Genomic DNA, 15,272 nt, shown 5'->3' with positions numbered 1-15,272 from the left:
CTTTAAAATTTTAAACTAAGTTATGCCTACATATTTTGTAGAGCAAATGTTAGACTATGATTTGTATATGAGTTGATGAAAGTTATAGAGATGAGAATATTAAAATAAATATATTAATATATAAAAATGAATAAGATTAAAAAAATAAAAATATTAAATAAAAATTCAAAATTCTATCTTACTTTGAAATACACATTTAAAATCATACAAATATATAGTTAAATAATTAATAAATTCTCTCCTTTAGCAATGTAAAACTAGGATAAACATATACTACACTGACTTTATTATCAATAATAAAATAAATAAAATATATTTAAATATAAATGATAATTATTTTAAAAATATTTTTTTACAAAAATAATATCAAAAGGTATTATTTTGAATTTTGTCTATATTTATATATATTTTAAGACATTCTATCGTGAGTTAGTAATGCAACGGCCATTAACTGGTTAATGAAACGTACTAATAATGATTTTATCGAGATACAGTATTATAAAATTTCTCCCGTCCTTGGCTCTCCGCTACCGCCGCCGAGCGACGGCGCTCATGTCCGATCGATTTACGAACATCATCTCTCTCCTCCAACAGCCCGGTACCGTCCACCTCCACCGCCACCTCGCTCAGATTCACTCCCTTTTCATCCGGTCCCAGCCCGACCTCCTCCCTCTCTTCCTCGATCATGTCCTCCTCACTCTCTCCCCTTCCCCCGCCGCCGCTATGCACGCGCTCGAGCTGTTCGAATCCATTCCCCAGCCGGAACCCGACCTCTGCGGCAGGATCGTCTCTGCCTTTTCCAAGCTTTCTCTCCATCGAGAGGTCCTCGCTGCCTTCTTCTCCGCTCACCGCAAAGGGACTCCGTTACCGTTTCCATCCATCTCTCTCGCTCTCAAAGCCTGCGCTTCGATCCCAGATTCTGAACAAGGCAGGCAAGTCCACGGCCACCTCTTGCTTCGTGGGCTCGGATCTAACGTCTTCATTCAGGCCGCATTGATTGATTTCTACTGCAAGGCCGGTGATTTAAGTTCCGCGCAGAGAGCCTTCGATGATATCGCCGTCAAGGACGCGGTTCCAGTAAACTGCTTGATCTCCGGCTACTCCAAAGCTGGAAATGTCCTCAAAGCCCGCCGGCTGTTTGATGAAATGACTAGGAGAACGTCCGCTTCTTGGAACTCCATGATCTCTTGCTATTCCCGCAGTGGAGACTTCCCTGAAGCTCTGAGGTTGTTCGAGCGGATGCAGCAGGAGAATGCCCGGCCTAACGGGATCACTGTGGTGACACTTTTATCCATATGTGCGAAGCTAGGCGACTTGAAGACAGGGGAGAAGGTAAAGTGCTTGATCACTGACATTGGCTTGCAGAAAGATATGATTTTGCAAACCGCATTGCTAGAAATGTACGTTAAGTGTGGGGATGTGGACAAGGCACGCCAAGTGTTTGATGAAATGGAGCACAGAGATGTTGTTGCGTGGAGTGCCATGATCAGTGGCTATGCTCAGAACGGGAAGTCGGAAGAGGCGCTTGAGCTTTTCGAGAGGATGAAAGCGAAGAATTGCAAGCCGAACGAGGTCACTCTCGTCGGCATCTTGTCTGCCAGCGCGCAACTCGGCAGTGCAGAAGTCGGAGAACACATAGGAAGTTACATTGAGGGACAAGGTCTGGCAACAGGGGTTTATGTTTGCTCAGCTCTGGTCGACATGTACTCAAAGTGTGGGAACATCGAAGGAGCTCGTAGGGTGTTTGATAAAATGAAAGAAAGGGATGTTGTCACGTGGAATTCGATGATCGCCGGACTCGCATTGAATGGGCTGGCCGAAGATTCATTCAGTCTCTATCGGAGGATGAAGGTGGAGAACTTCAAGCCAAATGACATAACCTTTGTTGGCTTACTAACGGCGTGCACTCATACAGGCCGAGTCGAGCAAGGACTTGCAACATTTCACAGCATGAAGCTCAAACATGGCATCGCGCCAAAGGTTGAGCACTGTGCTTGCATAGTCGATCTTTTCTGTAGGTCAGGGCTCTTGGAAGATGCTTACGAGTTCATTTGCGAGATGGAAGTAGAGCCTAATGTGGTTATTTGGGGCACCTTATTGAGTTCGTGCAGAATTCATTCAAATGTTGAGCTCGCTGAGATCTGCATGAAGAAGCTACTGGTTTTGGAGCCGGAGAACTCATCTAACTATGTGCTTCTATCGAATATCTACGCCGACGCACGCAGATGGGACAGCGTAAGAGAGATTAGGAATTTGATGAAGAGAAAGAATGTGCAGAAGCTATCTGCATATAGCTGGATAGAATTGGATGGTGAAGTACATAAATTTCTGGTGGAAGACTTGTATCATCCAAGTTGCGATGAGATATACCGTGTCCTCGACAGCTTAAGCTTCCAATTAACACGGGTCGGTTATGATCATGACTTAGAATGTACTAACCGATAAGCTTTGCTGTACTCACACACCTATTTTATACATCTTGGACTCAATTTTTTTCGATTGCTCAAACACATGCTTGTAGGAGAACTGCTTCAATGCTGAAGTTGAGGAGCTGTGTCGAGTTTATTAAACTTGAAGTGGTTTTATGAAAAATTGTTTGAACGATGCTGATTTGGTTCTTTCTAGCTATAAAATTGGGCCGTGTTTCCGATGAAGCCCAATGAGGCCCAACAGTTAGTGATATACTCGCGCCTCCGCCTCGCTTTCCCATCAGATCGCCGCCGCCGCTCCCTTGGCTGTCGTCGCCGGTCCCTCTCTCTCCCGAGCGATGGAGGAGGTCTTCTATTTTACTTATTCAGTTCCTTTTCCCCTCGGCTGTTGTTGTTTCAATTTTTTTTCTCTCTTCTTCCATCAGAAAGTGTACCCTAGTTTCTCTCTCTCGAGTCTGGGATTTGGGCCATCCGCATCTTCACGAAACCCCCTTCCGCCATCGCCGGCTCCTGTGGAAGTTCTCATCACCGAGGAGGTTACTCTGTCTAAAGTTCAAAATTCTATCTTTGATCAACCCAGGATAAAAAATCAAAATTTTGTCGGTTGTTCTAGCAGGAATCGCTGTTGGAATCAAGTGTGGAGCCTATAGTCATCGCCGATGGGCTTACTCTTCATAAGGTAATTGAATTTGTTTGCTTGTGTCATGTATACTTGTTCTTTTCTTCCTGTTATTTGGTATTCTCTTGTTTTGATAGGGAAGAGTAAGTACCTCTGATGTGTTCGGGTTGGCCAACTCAGATTTAGTTCCGGGAAAATATGAAGGTGCGCTAGTGCTTTAGTTTTGCTCATTTTCCTTTCTCTAGATATCTGCTTGCGGCTCGGTGTACACTGTTTGGTGCTTGCCTAAAAGTAAAGTCCGGGGTTTCCAAGAGTAGGGGGCTTGAAGCTGTGGGAAGGTTCACTTGATCTTGTTAAGAGACTGCATTCTGAGGTCCACAAAGGCGAGTTAGTTCTCAGAGGAAAAAGTGTTTTAGAGGTGGGCTGCCTGATCCCAGGTGATATATGTGCTATTTTACATGTGTTATGCAATATTATTTAAAGAGCCAAGCATCATCTCCTTGTAGAATTTCTATTTGCATCATAATCATTTAGATGACTCCCCAAGGCAATCCTATACTGGAGTTCTGGGATAATTGAGGAGTTATAAAGCCTGGATGATACATCTACAAGTACTGACCTGAAATAAAGTAGCGAGGGTTCAGCCTAGTTCAAATTAATGGATCACTTCCAAGCTTTGAGAAATGTAGGCAGGTGGTAATGTAGCATGAGTTGGTAACCTACATAGGGTTGTAAACAAGCCAAGCTGAGCCAATTTTTGTGGTGTTCAAGCTTGTTTGATAAGATAACTGAGCCGAGTTGAGCCGAGCCCAAAATGAACCAAGCCATTGAATGATTGTTCATGCTTGGCCGGGTTCATTTTTTATGAGCTTGAGCTTGGTTCAAGCTTGGCTTGAGTTTGATTCGTTTAGATGTTATCAAACTCTTAATTCAGGCTTGTTTGATTATTTGAAACTTTTACATTTTAAGCTTGTTTGATTGGTCATTAAGCTTGATAATATAAATTTGTTTATTCATTTTGAAACTTTATTTTCGTTTATTTAGCATGTTGATAAGAGTTTTATTGATAAACATTGTTCATGAATGTTGTTCGCGAACGTTTGTTCACAAACATGTTCATGTACATTAACGAGCTGAACACATGTGTTCAAATTTGTTTGTTTAGTTTAATAAGTTGTTCAAGCTTGTTTATTTAATCAATCATGTGTGTATTGAACGAATATAAACAAGCTCTTACTAAGCCGAATACCAAGCTTATTCACGAACGTTTGATTCATTTACAGCCCTATACCTAGATGCGGATATGTAGAGGCACATGCGGTCATTATAATTCTTTTAGAAAGAATATTTAGATCAATAGAAATGGCTGATCATATAATGAAGGATATAAGTCAGCACATTTAGCTCATACTTCCATATGAAATATATATGTCTATCATGCAACACAAAAAACATGAAGTAATCAATGCTGACTGACATTGTAGAATGGATGATATATAAGTAACATGCATATAATTAATATCTAAATGATTATCACTCAAGTGCTTGTATTAACATTTATAAGTTACCAGCTATCACATAGGAAGCAGGGTTTTGTCAAGTCATTTCAATTTGAATAGGTTCAAATGAACTTAAAAATGGCTTCTTTTTCAGGGCCATGCTCTCCTTCCAAATCCATCTAATATGTGTCTTAGGCAGCATTTTTTAAATTATGGCTTCTTTCCTCCTTTATGCTATCTATATCTGCTTTTATGTGGTCTTTTTCTGTTTCTTGCTTCTCATCATTGGGAAAATATGCAATTCTTTGGACTTACTTTCTTGAGCCTTCACAGAGTTCCCTATGAAGTAACCCTATTTTCCACTTATCCAGAATTAATCATGGATACTGATTATTAAATGAAAATTTCCATTGGTTTTGGGTCCCTCTATAGAAATCACATCATTATTCTTTGCTGAATCAATGATTTAGGTGACAAAAAACATATCATTTCTTTCATTTGATATTTGCAACTATCTTGTTTTGTCAGCTTGGATGCGGTCATGGACTTCCAGGGATCTTTGCAGGCCTTGAGGTACGATCCCCAACTTATATGTCTTGTTGCTTTCTGTGAAGTGATTATTACAATCACAGTTATCTATTTGTAGGGCGCATCAGTCATTCACTTTCAAGACTTTAATGCTGAGGTGCTTCGCAATCTAACCATCCCAAATGTGAAAGTCAATGTACAGAAACACTTAAACCAACATGAATCATTGCCTATAAGCAAGTCATCAACTCCCAGAACCCCTAGCGTTCGTTTCTTTGCTGGTGATTGGAATGAAGTCCATCAGCTTCTACTCTGCCGTTCTAATGCTGGTCAACAAACAGCAACAGTTTCTGGTTCAGAGGGAAACTTATGTGATGGTTACGATGTCATTTTGATGGCAGAAACTGTGTATGAACCGTCCTCCCTTAGTAGTCTCTATGCACTTGGCAAAAAGGTTACTGTTTTTCTTTGATGATCAATATGCAAACCTGCTGATAAGGCTCTCAATATATCTCAAGACTCTTGTATTTTGCAGTGTTTGCAACATCCTCTTGGAGTAATCTATATGGCAGGAAAGAAGCATTATTTCGGAGTTGGTGGTGGTACAAGGCAATTTGTAAATTTGGTTGAAGAAGATGGTAAGCTTTCCCAAACATGAATGCCATGCTTGTAATTTACTGAAACACACATATAGTTTTCCTGTTCTACAAAATCATTCTGCCATTTTTTGTTTTTCCAAAATGCAACTCTCTCATTTACTTGTTATATCCTTCCATTTTAAGATTTCCACTCCAAATGTTTCACTAGTTGGTTTCAAATAAGTCTAAATTTTCATGTTTGAGCATATGCATATATTAGGTGGAAATGAGCTCATATGAGATTTCAAGCAAAATGTCGCCACTTTTGATTTCAAAATCAACTCGTTCAAAGTAATCCTAAAAACAACTTGTTTAGGCTAAATTGAGTTTGGCAGCACCTGTAGGATATATCTTTAAAATGTATATATTAAGTGGCAATAACTCACACATAAGATTTATGTGCAAATGCTGATCCAAGTTGATTCTAAGATTAACTTCTAAGCTGATTTTAAAATCATCTGTGAAACATTTTGGATTGGAATTTTGAAATGGAAGGGTATAATAAGAAAAATATATTTATGTGTCTTTATAGTAAAAAAAAATGAAACAAGAAGATATTTTAGTAAAAGAGAAAAAAAGAATGAAACCAGGGCACAGTCCTATCCATTTTCACTTGTGAAATGCATATATGGTTTATTTGCCCAGTCTTCTTTCCTCTCTTTTTTTCCATCAAATGAAACAAAGAGAATGTGCTGCTAGGTAACATACTCTTTTAGTTATGCCTACAGTAGTAGATGGACTACCGTTGAACGCATTGCATTCCTGAAATAGTAAGCACAAACACAACTTGTTGGTGTTAATGTTGAAGAGGAAAAATGAACATGCTCTTTATATTGCATTTTTCTTTTAGAAGCTTAGAATCAGTATCTGATAATTTGGCATCTGATGAATGTAATTATGTAACATGTAAATATAGTGCAAGTGGTTAGTTATGCTGCATTGACTTTTATACTTCAGTTTTGGTGTCTTTTGGCATGTTTAAATTTCAATTTCCAATGGTGACCATGCGTTGCCTTTTTCTTCTCCCAGGTGTAATGACAGCTTCTTTGCTTGCTGAGGTTGCTGATGGTTCATCCAATGTGCGGGAAGTGTGGAAATTCATGTTCAAATAGATTGACAATAGAAGAAAATGAACCATATACGTAAGAGTTATGTTGAGTCACCTTGTTCTCATATTTAGGCCAGTTTTCTATCCGAAAATTCTTTTTCTTATGTATTAATCAATGGCTATGGGTCCAATTCAATCTGAAAATTTAGATTTTGTCATATGGAAATGGAGTTCATTATGCTTTCTCTCTCTTCTTTAACTAGGTAGGTTGTTCCAAATACTTTATAATTAAGGCATGAACTTTTTCCTACTTAATAAGTGTCTCACCTTGTTATCATCCCTAATATCCATCATCTCACAACATGCTTTACCCAAAGCTTTTCTTAGATCATCTCTATAAAAAAAACTTGCCTGGAGGGATGAACAAGAATGAGCAAATTGATAAATTAGTAAATGGATATTGCCTAATTTATTCCAGTGACTGAAAAAAAACTAAAAATATGGAATTAATGAAGGGGCGAATGACTAATACATTTAACCTCTTCAACTTGTCCATCACACTCGGTCTCTCTAGCTTAGCTCACATGATTCATCCAACCTAACTTATCTAGATCGTTTGATCTAACTAATTTGAATCATTCAACTAGCATGATCCACTCAGTTCATTTTAACTATTTAGCAAGTTCAGCTAATCTACTCATCTAATTGTTAGGTTAGATTGAAATCGACTTATCTGTCCAAACTGCCCAACTTGACTGACTTGCTCAACCCATATGAAAAGTTTAGCTGGCCACTAGGTTGGTCAAATAGTCTGTCCCATTTGATTCATCTAAATCATTAGCTTGCCTGGCCTAACTGTCTTGGTCTGTTTGATTGTCTAGATCAGCCTGCCTGTCCCATTTGTTCTACTAGCCTAATTGGCTATTTGTCCTGCACAGTTTGTACAACTCAACCAACCTATCCAGTGCGATTGACTCACTTGGTCTCACTGGCTCGTCCAATATGCCAGCATGACTGACTTGATTAGTCATTCAACCTGTCCAACGTGACTAACTTGTCTAGCTCAACTATTTCATTTAACTATTTTAGCTCCTCTAGCTCACCCAACCTGCTCTACTCGATAGCTCGATCAACTAAGGTTTGATATTAAGGTTTGATAACAAGGTTTAGTGCTTTTGTGTGTGGTACTGATGAAGCAATCTAGCTAGTGTTTCAGAGTTATACTTTGACTATTATTTTGTACGGAGTAACCACTAAAGTTATTTCGATAAGGATAAAGATTCAATTTTTGCTGGATTTAAATGGAATCAAATTGATGGATTGGATGAATCCCTATCCATTCTAAATCTTTCCAAGTAGACCTTAAGCTCCCTCCCATGAAGACCCCCCGAGAATGTCATTTCCTTGCAAGATCTCCAGAAGATCGAAACTCTTTTTGGTATTTCATTCATTGACGACATTGAAAAACAAGGTCAAGTGGGTTCTCTGACATTTTTGTATCAGATCTCCAACTCACCCTCATTTTTCATAATGAAGGATTACAATTTAACCAACACCATCAACACATAAGGAGTCTTTGTTTACAAGGAAAGATAGGATAGAAGAAAAGAAGCAATGTGTTACACTTTTCTAAAGAGTCAAGAAGAAATAACACGTAAATGAATGAAAAAAAAAAATACATGATTTATGTATACTTCTTTTCAAATCAAACATGAAAAACCTATGATATAAACAAACTTATCCTTGATCATCTGTGCACAAATACCAAACCCTGTCCAAATGAAGATGGTTTCAACTAAATGAAGCAAGATTAAGTTTGATAGGGCTCAAGTTTGCCATGGCTCTCCAATAAGGAATAGATTTCTTTGATATGTTTCATTGCTGTCAATACCATAGGGAATACCCAAACAATGAATCTAGACGACTCAACTCGCGCAATGAGTCTGTTTCCATGGAAGGATACTATGAAAATGGGAATGAATAATTCTTACTAGGATATTCTTGTGATAAATAGGATTACTTACCATTTTGTTGTACTTGAATGATTCCGCTGGATGATGTTCCACTGCTTCCATGGAAGGGATTCGAAATTTGTTGTGCGTTGTCCTACACACATTGGGGCACCATATTAGATAAGAATTCCAAAGTATCGATACTATGTGTATTGAATAGCATTGTCCTCACTATGTGAGATGGAGGAAGTTGTTCTAGCCCATTTGTATGAGGTCCAGTACCAGTCACGATCATGTTTTGAGACACAGGGGAAGGTCCTAATTCACCTCCACTCGGAGAATTACCTGAAAAGATGGTTAGGGAGACACTACTCATAAACATCAACATGTGAGCATTAGAGAGGGTGTATTAATGTGTTTATGTCTCACTTTCTTACTAGGGTATTCTTCTGATTAATAGGACTACTTACCATTTTGTTGTACTCCAATGATTCTGCTGGATGATGCTCCACTGCTTCCATCTAAGGGATTCCAATTTTCTCGTGCATTGTCCAACACACATTGGGGCACCATATCAGACAAGAATTCCATAAAAGTATCAATACTATGTGTGTTGAATAACATTGTCCTCACTGTGTGAGATGGAGGAAGTTGTTCTAGCCCATTTGTATGAGGTCCAATACCAGTCAAGATCATGTTCTGAGACATAGGGGAAGGTCTTAATTCACCTCCATTCGGAGAATTATCTGAAAAGATGGTCAGGGAGACACTACTCATAAACATCAACATTTGAGTATTAGAGAGGTGTATTAATGTGCTTATGTCTCACTTTCTTATTAGGATATTCTTGTGATAAATAGGATTGCTTACCATTTTGTTGTACTCTAATGATTCCGCTAGATAATGCTCCACTGCTTCCATCTAAGGGATTCCAATTTTCTCGTGCATTGTCCTGCACACATTGGGGCACCATATCAGATAAGAATTCCATAAAAGTATGGATATTGTGCGTATTGAATAACATTGTCCTCACTATGTGAGATGGAGGAAACTGTTCTAGCCCATTTGTATGAGGTCCAGTACCAGTCAAGATTATGTTCTGAGACACAAGGGAAGGTCCTAATTCACCTCCACTCAGACAATTACCTGAAAAGATGGCCAGGGAGACACTACTCATAAACATCAACATGTGAGTATTGGAGAGGTGTATTAATGTGTTTATGTCTCACTTTCTTACTAGGATATTCTTGTGATAAATAGGACTGCTTACCATTTTGTTGTACTCTAATGATTCCGCTAGATGATGCTCCACTGCTTCCATCTAAGGGATTCCAATTTTCTCGTGCATTGTCCTGCACACATTGGGACACCATATCAGATAAGAATTCCATAAAAGTATGGATACTGTGCGTATTGAATAACATTGTCCTCACTATGTGTGATGGAGGAAGTTGTTCTAGCCCATTTGTATGAGGTCCAGTGCCAGCCAAGATCATGTTCTGAGACACATGGGAAGGCCCTAATTCACCTCCTCTCAGAGAATTACCTGAAAAGATAACCAGGGAGACACTACTCATAAACATCAACATGTGAGTATTGGAGAGGTGTATTAATGTGTTTGTCTCACTTTCTTACGAGGATATTCTTCTGATAAATAGGACTGCTTACCATTTTGTTGTACTCCAATGATTCTGCTGGATGATGCGCCACTCCTTCCATGGAAGGGATTCGAATTTTCTCGTGCATTGTCCTGCACACATTGGGGCACCATATTAGATAAGAATTCCATAAAAGTATCAATACTATGCGTGTTGAATAGCATTGTCCTCACTATGTGAGATGGAGGAAGCTGTTCTAGCCCATTTGTATGAAGTCCAGTACCAGCCAAGATCATGTTCTGAGACACAAGGGAAGGTCTTAATTCACCTCCACTCAGAGAATTACCTAAAATGATGGTCAGGGAGACACTACTCATAAACATCAACATGTGAGTATTGGAGAGGTATTAATGTGTTTATGTCTCACTTTCTTACTAGGATATTCTTGTGATAAATAGGACTACTTACCATTTTGTTGTACTCCAATGATTCTGTTGGATGATGCTCCACTCCTTCCATGGAAGGGATTCGAATTTTCTCGTGCATTGTCCTGCACACATTGGGGCACCATATCAGATAAGAATTCCATAAAAGTATCAATACTTTGCGTGTTGAATAGCATTGTCCTCACTATGTGAGATGGAGGAAGTTGTTCTAGCCCATTTGTATGAGGTCCAGTACCAGTCAAGATCATGTTCTGAGACACAAGGGAAGGTCTTAATTCACCTCCACTCAGAGAATTACCTGACCATCAGGAAGACACTACTCATAAACATCAACATGTGAGTATTGGAGAGGTGTATTAATGTGTTTATGTCTCACTTTCTTACTAAGATATTCTTGTGATAAATAGGACTACTTACCATTTTGTTGTACTCCAATGATTCTGCTAGATGATGCTTCACTCCTTCCATGGAAGGGATTCGAATTTTCTCGTGCATTGTCCTGCACACATTGGGGCACCATATCAGATAAGAATTCCATAAAAGTATCAACACTATGCGTGTTGAATAGCATTGTCCTCACCATGTGAGATGGAGGAAGCTGTTCTAGCCCATTTGTATGAGGTCCAGTACCAGTCAAGATCATGTTATGAGACACAAGGGAAGGTCCTAATTCACCTCCTCTCAGAGAATTACCTGAAAAGATAACCAGGGAGACACTACACATAAACATCAACATGTGAGTATTGGAGAGGTGTACTAATGTGTTTATGTCGCATACCGTAAAATCTCTCCAAATTGTCCCCCTTGTTGTATGCCTCCAATACCCACTCCTTCACACACTCCTAAAGGTAAACACGATTCTCTTCGGCATGTTAAAATGGTGTGTGAATCAATTTTATGTATGGTTTGTTGATCACTCTTTACCTGTTCCGACGGTGTAAGGTGTTTGTAAGGCTTGCCGTTGACACTTTGGACTTCACAAATAGAGTTCAAGATGAGATCAAAAGGCTCCCTGCTATACATGTAGAGAACCTCTCCCCTGTTGCAGGTTTTTGCATGCTCGACAGTTTCATTCAACATTCTCCTCGGCATATTTGTAATCTAACAACAACAGAGACTTTGGGATCATGAATGCACTTATTGAGATACTTGAACCCCTGGAGAGTGCACATGTTCAACTTACCTTTTGAAGGTGCTCCTGATCAACAACTGCGAGCTTGAGGAAATCTTTCACAGTGGTAATGTTGCGAGCAGCCAGTCTCTTCATGAATTCACCATTCAGTCTAATGTTTTCCAGCTTGAATACCTTATCATCCAGAGATGGGGGGTAGCTTTTCTGATGCTCTGGAAAAGAAAGACATTCCTCTTTCAGTATGCAATCGGGTTACATCATGAAATGCTGTTACGTCTAGGATTGTTAGATCTAGAGAGGTACACTGAAAGAAGGGAGACTTACGTTTGCTTCGTTCAACTAAAACTTTAAAGCATTCTGTAACTGCTGGTTTGATCTCCCAGCCGACATGGCTGCTAGGGGAAACTTTGGCGCCTAACTTAAACTTGCCGGATTTGGCCAAAGTGGAACTATCAGTGAGCTTGATACCTCCAAAAGAAGCAATGCCTTCATGCAATCTGGCCTTGTAGGCTCCTAAGAGCAATGGCTTCTTTCCTTCCCGTGCCTTCAATATTTTGCTATTGAATTCCTCAGTACTCCACTCGCCACTGCTATCACTGGGGAACTCTCCATCAACAACCACTATCTCTACTTCAACAGGGAATTCAAGAGGCGGGCTATATATTTGTCCAGATTCAATTTGCCTAAGGGCAACCTGGAGATTGTTATGATCCTCATCTTTGATAAGATCCTCAGCGAAGAAGGTTGATTGGAGCAGCTTCTTTTGGAAGGAGAGTTGCAGCTTTGGTGCTGCTGGCCCAGCTTCTTTGATAGGCAGTCTGGGAGATCTACAGGGCACGAGAATGATTTCTAAATGACAAACGAAACATTAGACAGAAGGGGATTTCATGAGTTGTACCTCAGTAAGGGGTCTGCATGAGCAATCAGAGGTTCCATCTGCTGAACCACAATACCATTAGTTTGGGCGTTGATTTGAGCAAGTACGTCCATCGGTCTTTCCTCGCGCATCTATACGAGTAATGCAAATTTCAAGATTAGTTTCAGCTTTCTAGTTCTCCGCATCCCCTACAATTTTAGCGGTCGAGTGTTGCACCTGTTGACGCATGACAAGAGCAGTTTGATCCATATCCTGAGGTATTATGTTCCGCAGCTCCCCAAGCACCTGAGTCAGTTTTATGCTGTTAAATCGATATCATGGAGTTTGTTTGACAAAATGCATACGGAGTTATTGTGATTCCCACCTTCTGCATGACATCAACCTCAATTTGATTGATAATATGTGGAACAATGCGCCCAAGCTCGTCATGCAACTAAAACAGATAGATGAGACATTAGTGAGCAGACAGTTGAGATTTTTCAAGCATATTCAAGTCTTAGTTCTTGATGCCAAACAAAGAAGAGCACGAATCCCAGGGTAAATCTATTCCATTTGTGTTCTAAACTAGAGAAGATCAAACAAACAAGGCAATATACCAGATTGCTGACCAGGGGTTTCACCACCAAGCCAACATACTGTATTCCTAGAGCTTGCATGATCACCCTGGAATAAGAAATGCAGATGGAAACACAATTCGCGGGAAAAAGATTTACTTGCTCATGAGACAATTTGGTGTAGTTTAGCTGAGAAGAAAAATGATGACAAGTAAAAAAAAAAAAAAAGGGAAAAAGGAGACTCACTTCTTGAAAGAAGGTTTAGTCCTCATCCCTGTAGCTCTTCTCTGTTGGTTTGAGCGGCTGGCTAATTCTGACCGAGTTCTTCTGAAATCCATTTTTTTTTTATGTTCTTGTTTTGATTTGTTGGAGAAGAATTGTGGGATTGCTCTCCTAATTAGGAACTGAAGAAAGAGATATATATAAAAGAGAAGCAAGAAGGCAGGGGAAGATCGTAGAGAAAGTGAAACTGGAAAGGCAGAAAATGATGAATGGACAAGCAGGAAAACTGGAGGAGGGTTGGACGCTTCAAACTACGCGAATGCAACTCCACTAGTGCATCCCTGTTCCTTTTATTCAACGAGAAGACGCGTATTTATTTTAGTTTTTTTGGATTATTAAAACTTTGAAGAACATCAGAGGAAATGTAATGGAAATTTGAGTGAAACGTGATGGAAATCTTGACTAGAGATTGATGCAGTTGAATTCGTTGATGTATCCGTGTGGGACCCGACAAAATCTTGTGATGCTATCTTTGTCATTCGAATGTTCAAAGATGCTAGCAGCTGTTCAAATAATAAAAAGTAGTTGGGGATCTTCAAACTGATGCTCATCAGTTGCCCCCTAAAAAAAAAAAAATCATTTGTAAAGGTGGTGGATAAATAACATCTAATATATTTTACTATTGTAATATTTATAATGTGTTAAAATAAATCAATTTAATTAAAAAATATTATATATATAATATTATTATATTTAAATATTTTTTTTATTAATTTAACCAAAATTATATCAATATTGTTTCAATAACTATTGTCCATGAGATTGTAAATAAATTGAATGTTCTTGAATAAGTTTGGTTTGGTGCTTATTTTGGTAAAAGTTTATTTAGGGGGCGTTTGGTTATTTTCTAGGAATCGGAATGGGAATCATTGTATTGTGGAATGAGAATGGGTATGAACATGGATATCACTCTTAAAAGCAATATTTGATTAGTTGTATATTTTCTATCGGAATAAATAAAAATTTCTTTTTTTACCCTTAAAGGAAAAATAAGAGAAAAAATTAGATGTAAAAGAAAGATGAATGTGAGAAAAAAATATGATGAAAGAGAATGATGAGAGAGAAAGTATGATGAGAGAGAAAGTGTGATGAGAAAGAATGAAGAGAGAGAAAGTGTGATGAGAGAAAATAAGAAAAGAGAGTGTGATAGGAGAGAGCATGATGAGAGAAGATGAGAGAGAAAATATGATGTGAGAGAAAGTATGATGGGAGAGGATAAAGAGAGAAATATAATGAGAGAGAGTGATGAGAGATATTGAGGAGAGAGAAAGTATGATGAGAGAGAAAGTGTGATAAGAAAAAAAGAGAACAGTGAGTGTGATGGGAGAGATTGAGGAGAGAGAAAGTATGATGAGGGAGAAAGTATGATGAGAAAGAAAGTGTGTTAAGAAAAAAAGGGAGGGAGTGTGACAACAGAGATTGAGGAGAGAGAAAATGTGATGAGAGTGAAAGTGTGATGAGAAGAAAAGAGTGTGATGGGAGAGATTGAGGATAGAGAAAGTATGAGGAGAGAGAAAGTATGATGAGAAAAAAAGAAGAAAGAGAGTGCGATGGAAAAGATTGAGGAGAGAGAAAGTATGATGAGAGAGAAAAGTGTGTTGAGGAAAAAAAAGGAGGGAGTGTGACAACGGAGATTGAGGAGAGAGAAAGTGTGATGAGAGTGAAAGTAA

At 38.9% G+C, this 15,272-nt stretch overlaps 3 protein-coding genes and 1 long non-coding RNA gene across 11 annotated transcripts; 3 read left to right on the top strand and 1 right to left on the bottom strand.

Moving 5' to 3' along the window:
* Positions 1-482: 482 nt before the first annotated feature.
* LOC122041700 (pentatricopeptide repeat-containing protein At1g08070, chloroplastic-like) lies at positions 483-2,664 on the top strand. Its single transcript, XM_042601480.1, has 2 exons — positions 483-2,406; positions 2,522-2,664. Exons 1-2 carry the CDS (start codon positions 553-555, stop codon positions 2,567-2,569), a joined length of 1,902 nt encoding a protein of 633 aa, XP_042457414.1. The 5' UTR covers positions 483-552; the 3' UTR covers positions 2,570-2,664.
* LOC122041701 (histidine protein methyltransferase 1 homolog) lies at positions 2,640-11,056 on the top strand. 4 transcript variants are annotated; one of them, XR_006129042.1, is made up of 11 exons: positions 2,640-2,776; positions 2,855-2,965; positions 3,046-3,108; positions 3,186-3,252; positions 3,366-3,466; positions 5,076-5,120; positions 5,194-5,529; positions 5,611-5,713; positions 6,743-6,855; positions 9,614-9,902; positions 10,014-11,056. XR_006129042.1 is itself a non-coding variant. In XM_042601481.1 (9 exons), exons 1-9 carry the CDS (start codon positions 2,768-2,770, stop codon positions 6,823-6,825), a joined length of 918 nt encoding a protein of 305 aa, XP_042457415.1. In that variant the 5' UTR covers positions 2,640-2,767; the 3' UTR covers positions 6,826-6,999. The 4 variants fall into 4 exon arrangements, 1 of the variants encoding a protein (XP_042457415.1); XR_006129041.1 differs by having other exon boundaries at positions 9,269-9,902; XR_006129040.1 differs by having other exon boundaries at positions 9,214-9,902.
* LOC122041699 lies at positions 6,197-13,700 on the bottom strand. 5 transcript variants are annotated; one of them, XM_042601476.1, is made up of 23 exons: positions 13,567-13,700; positions 13,363-13,429; positions 13,131-13,199; positions 12,983-13,051; positions 12,788-12,897; positions 12,214-12,716; positions 11,941-12,101; positions 11,682-11,858; positions 11,536-11,599; positions 11,338-11,450; positions 11,175-11,256; positions 10,943-11,055; positions 10,780-10,861; positions 10,545-10,657; positions 10,382-10,463; positions 10,147-10,259; positions 9,984-10,065; positions 9,747-9,859; positions 9,584-9,665; positions 9,184-9,459; positions 8,946-9,058; positions 8,786-8,867; positions 8,564-8,704 (listed from the first exon to the last, which is right to left on the bottom strand). In XM_042601476.1, the coding sequence occupies exons 1-23, from the start codon at positions 13,656-13,658 to the stop codon at positions 8,646-8,648; spliced, it is 2,817 nt and encodes a 938-aa protein (XP_042457410.1). In that variant the 5' UTR covers positions 13,659-13,700; the 3' UTR covers positions 8,564-8,645. The 5 variants fall into 5 exon arrangements, with proteins under 5 accessions (XP_042457409.1, XP_042457410.1, XP_042457408.1 ...); XM_042601475.1 differs by lacking the exon at positions 8,564-8,704 and adding an exon at positions 6,197-6,475 and having other exon boundaries at positions 10,780-11,055; XM_042601474.1 differs by having other exon boundaries at positions 10,780-11,055.
* LOC122041705 lies at positions 11,100-14,037 on the top strand. The gene is made up of 2 exons (XR_006129047.1): positions 11,100-11,605; positions 11,700-14,037. It is a non-coding gene; the product is annotated as an uncharacterized LOC122041705 (long non-coding RNA).
* The last annotated feature ends 1,235 nt before the right edge of the window (positions 14,038-15,272 follow it).

Source organism: Zingiber officinale, chromosome 2A (assembly GCF_018446385.1).
Source record: "Zingiber officinale cultivar Zhangliang chromosome 2A, Zo_v1.1, whole genome shotgun sequence".
Taxonomy (NCBI): Eukaryota; Viridiplantae; Streptophyta; class Magnoliopsida; order Zingiberales; family Zingiberaceae; genus Zingiber; species Zingiber officinale.
This window is presented reverse-complemented; position numbering and strand designations above follow the sequence as displayed.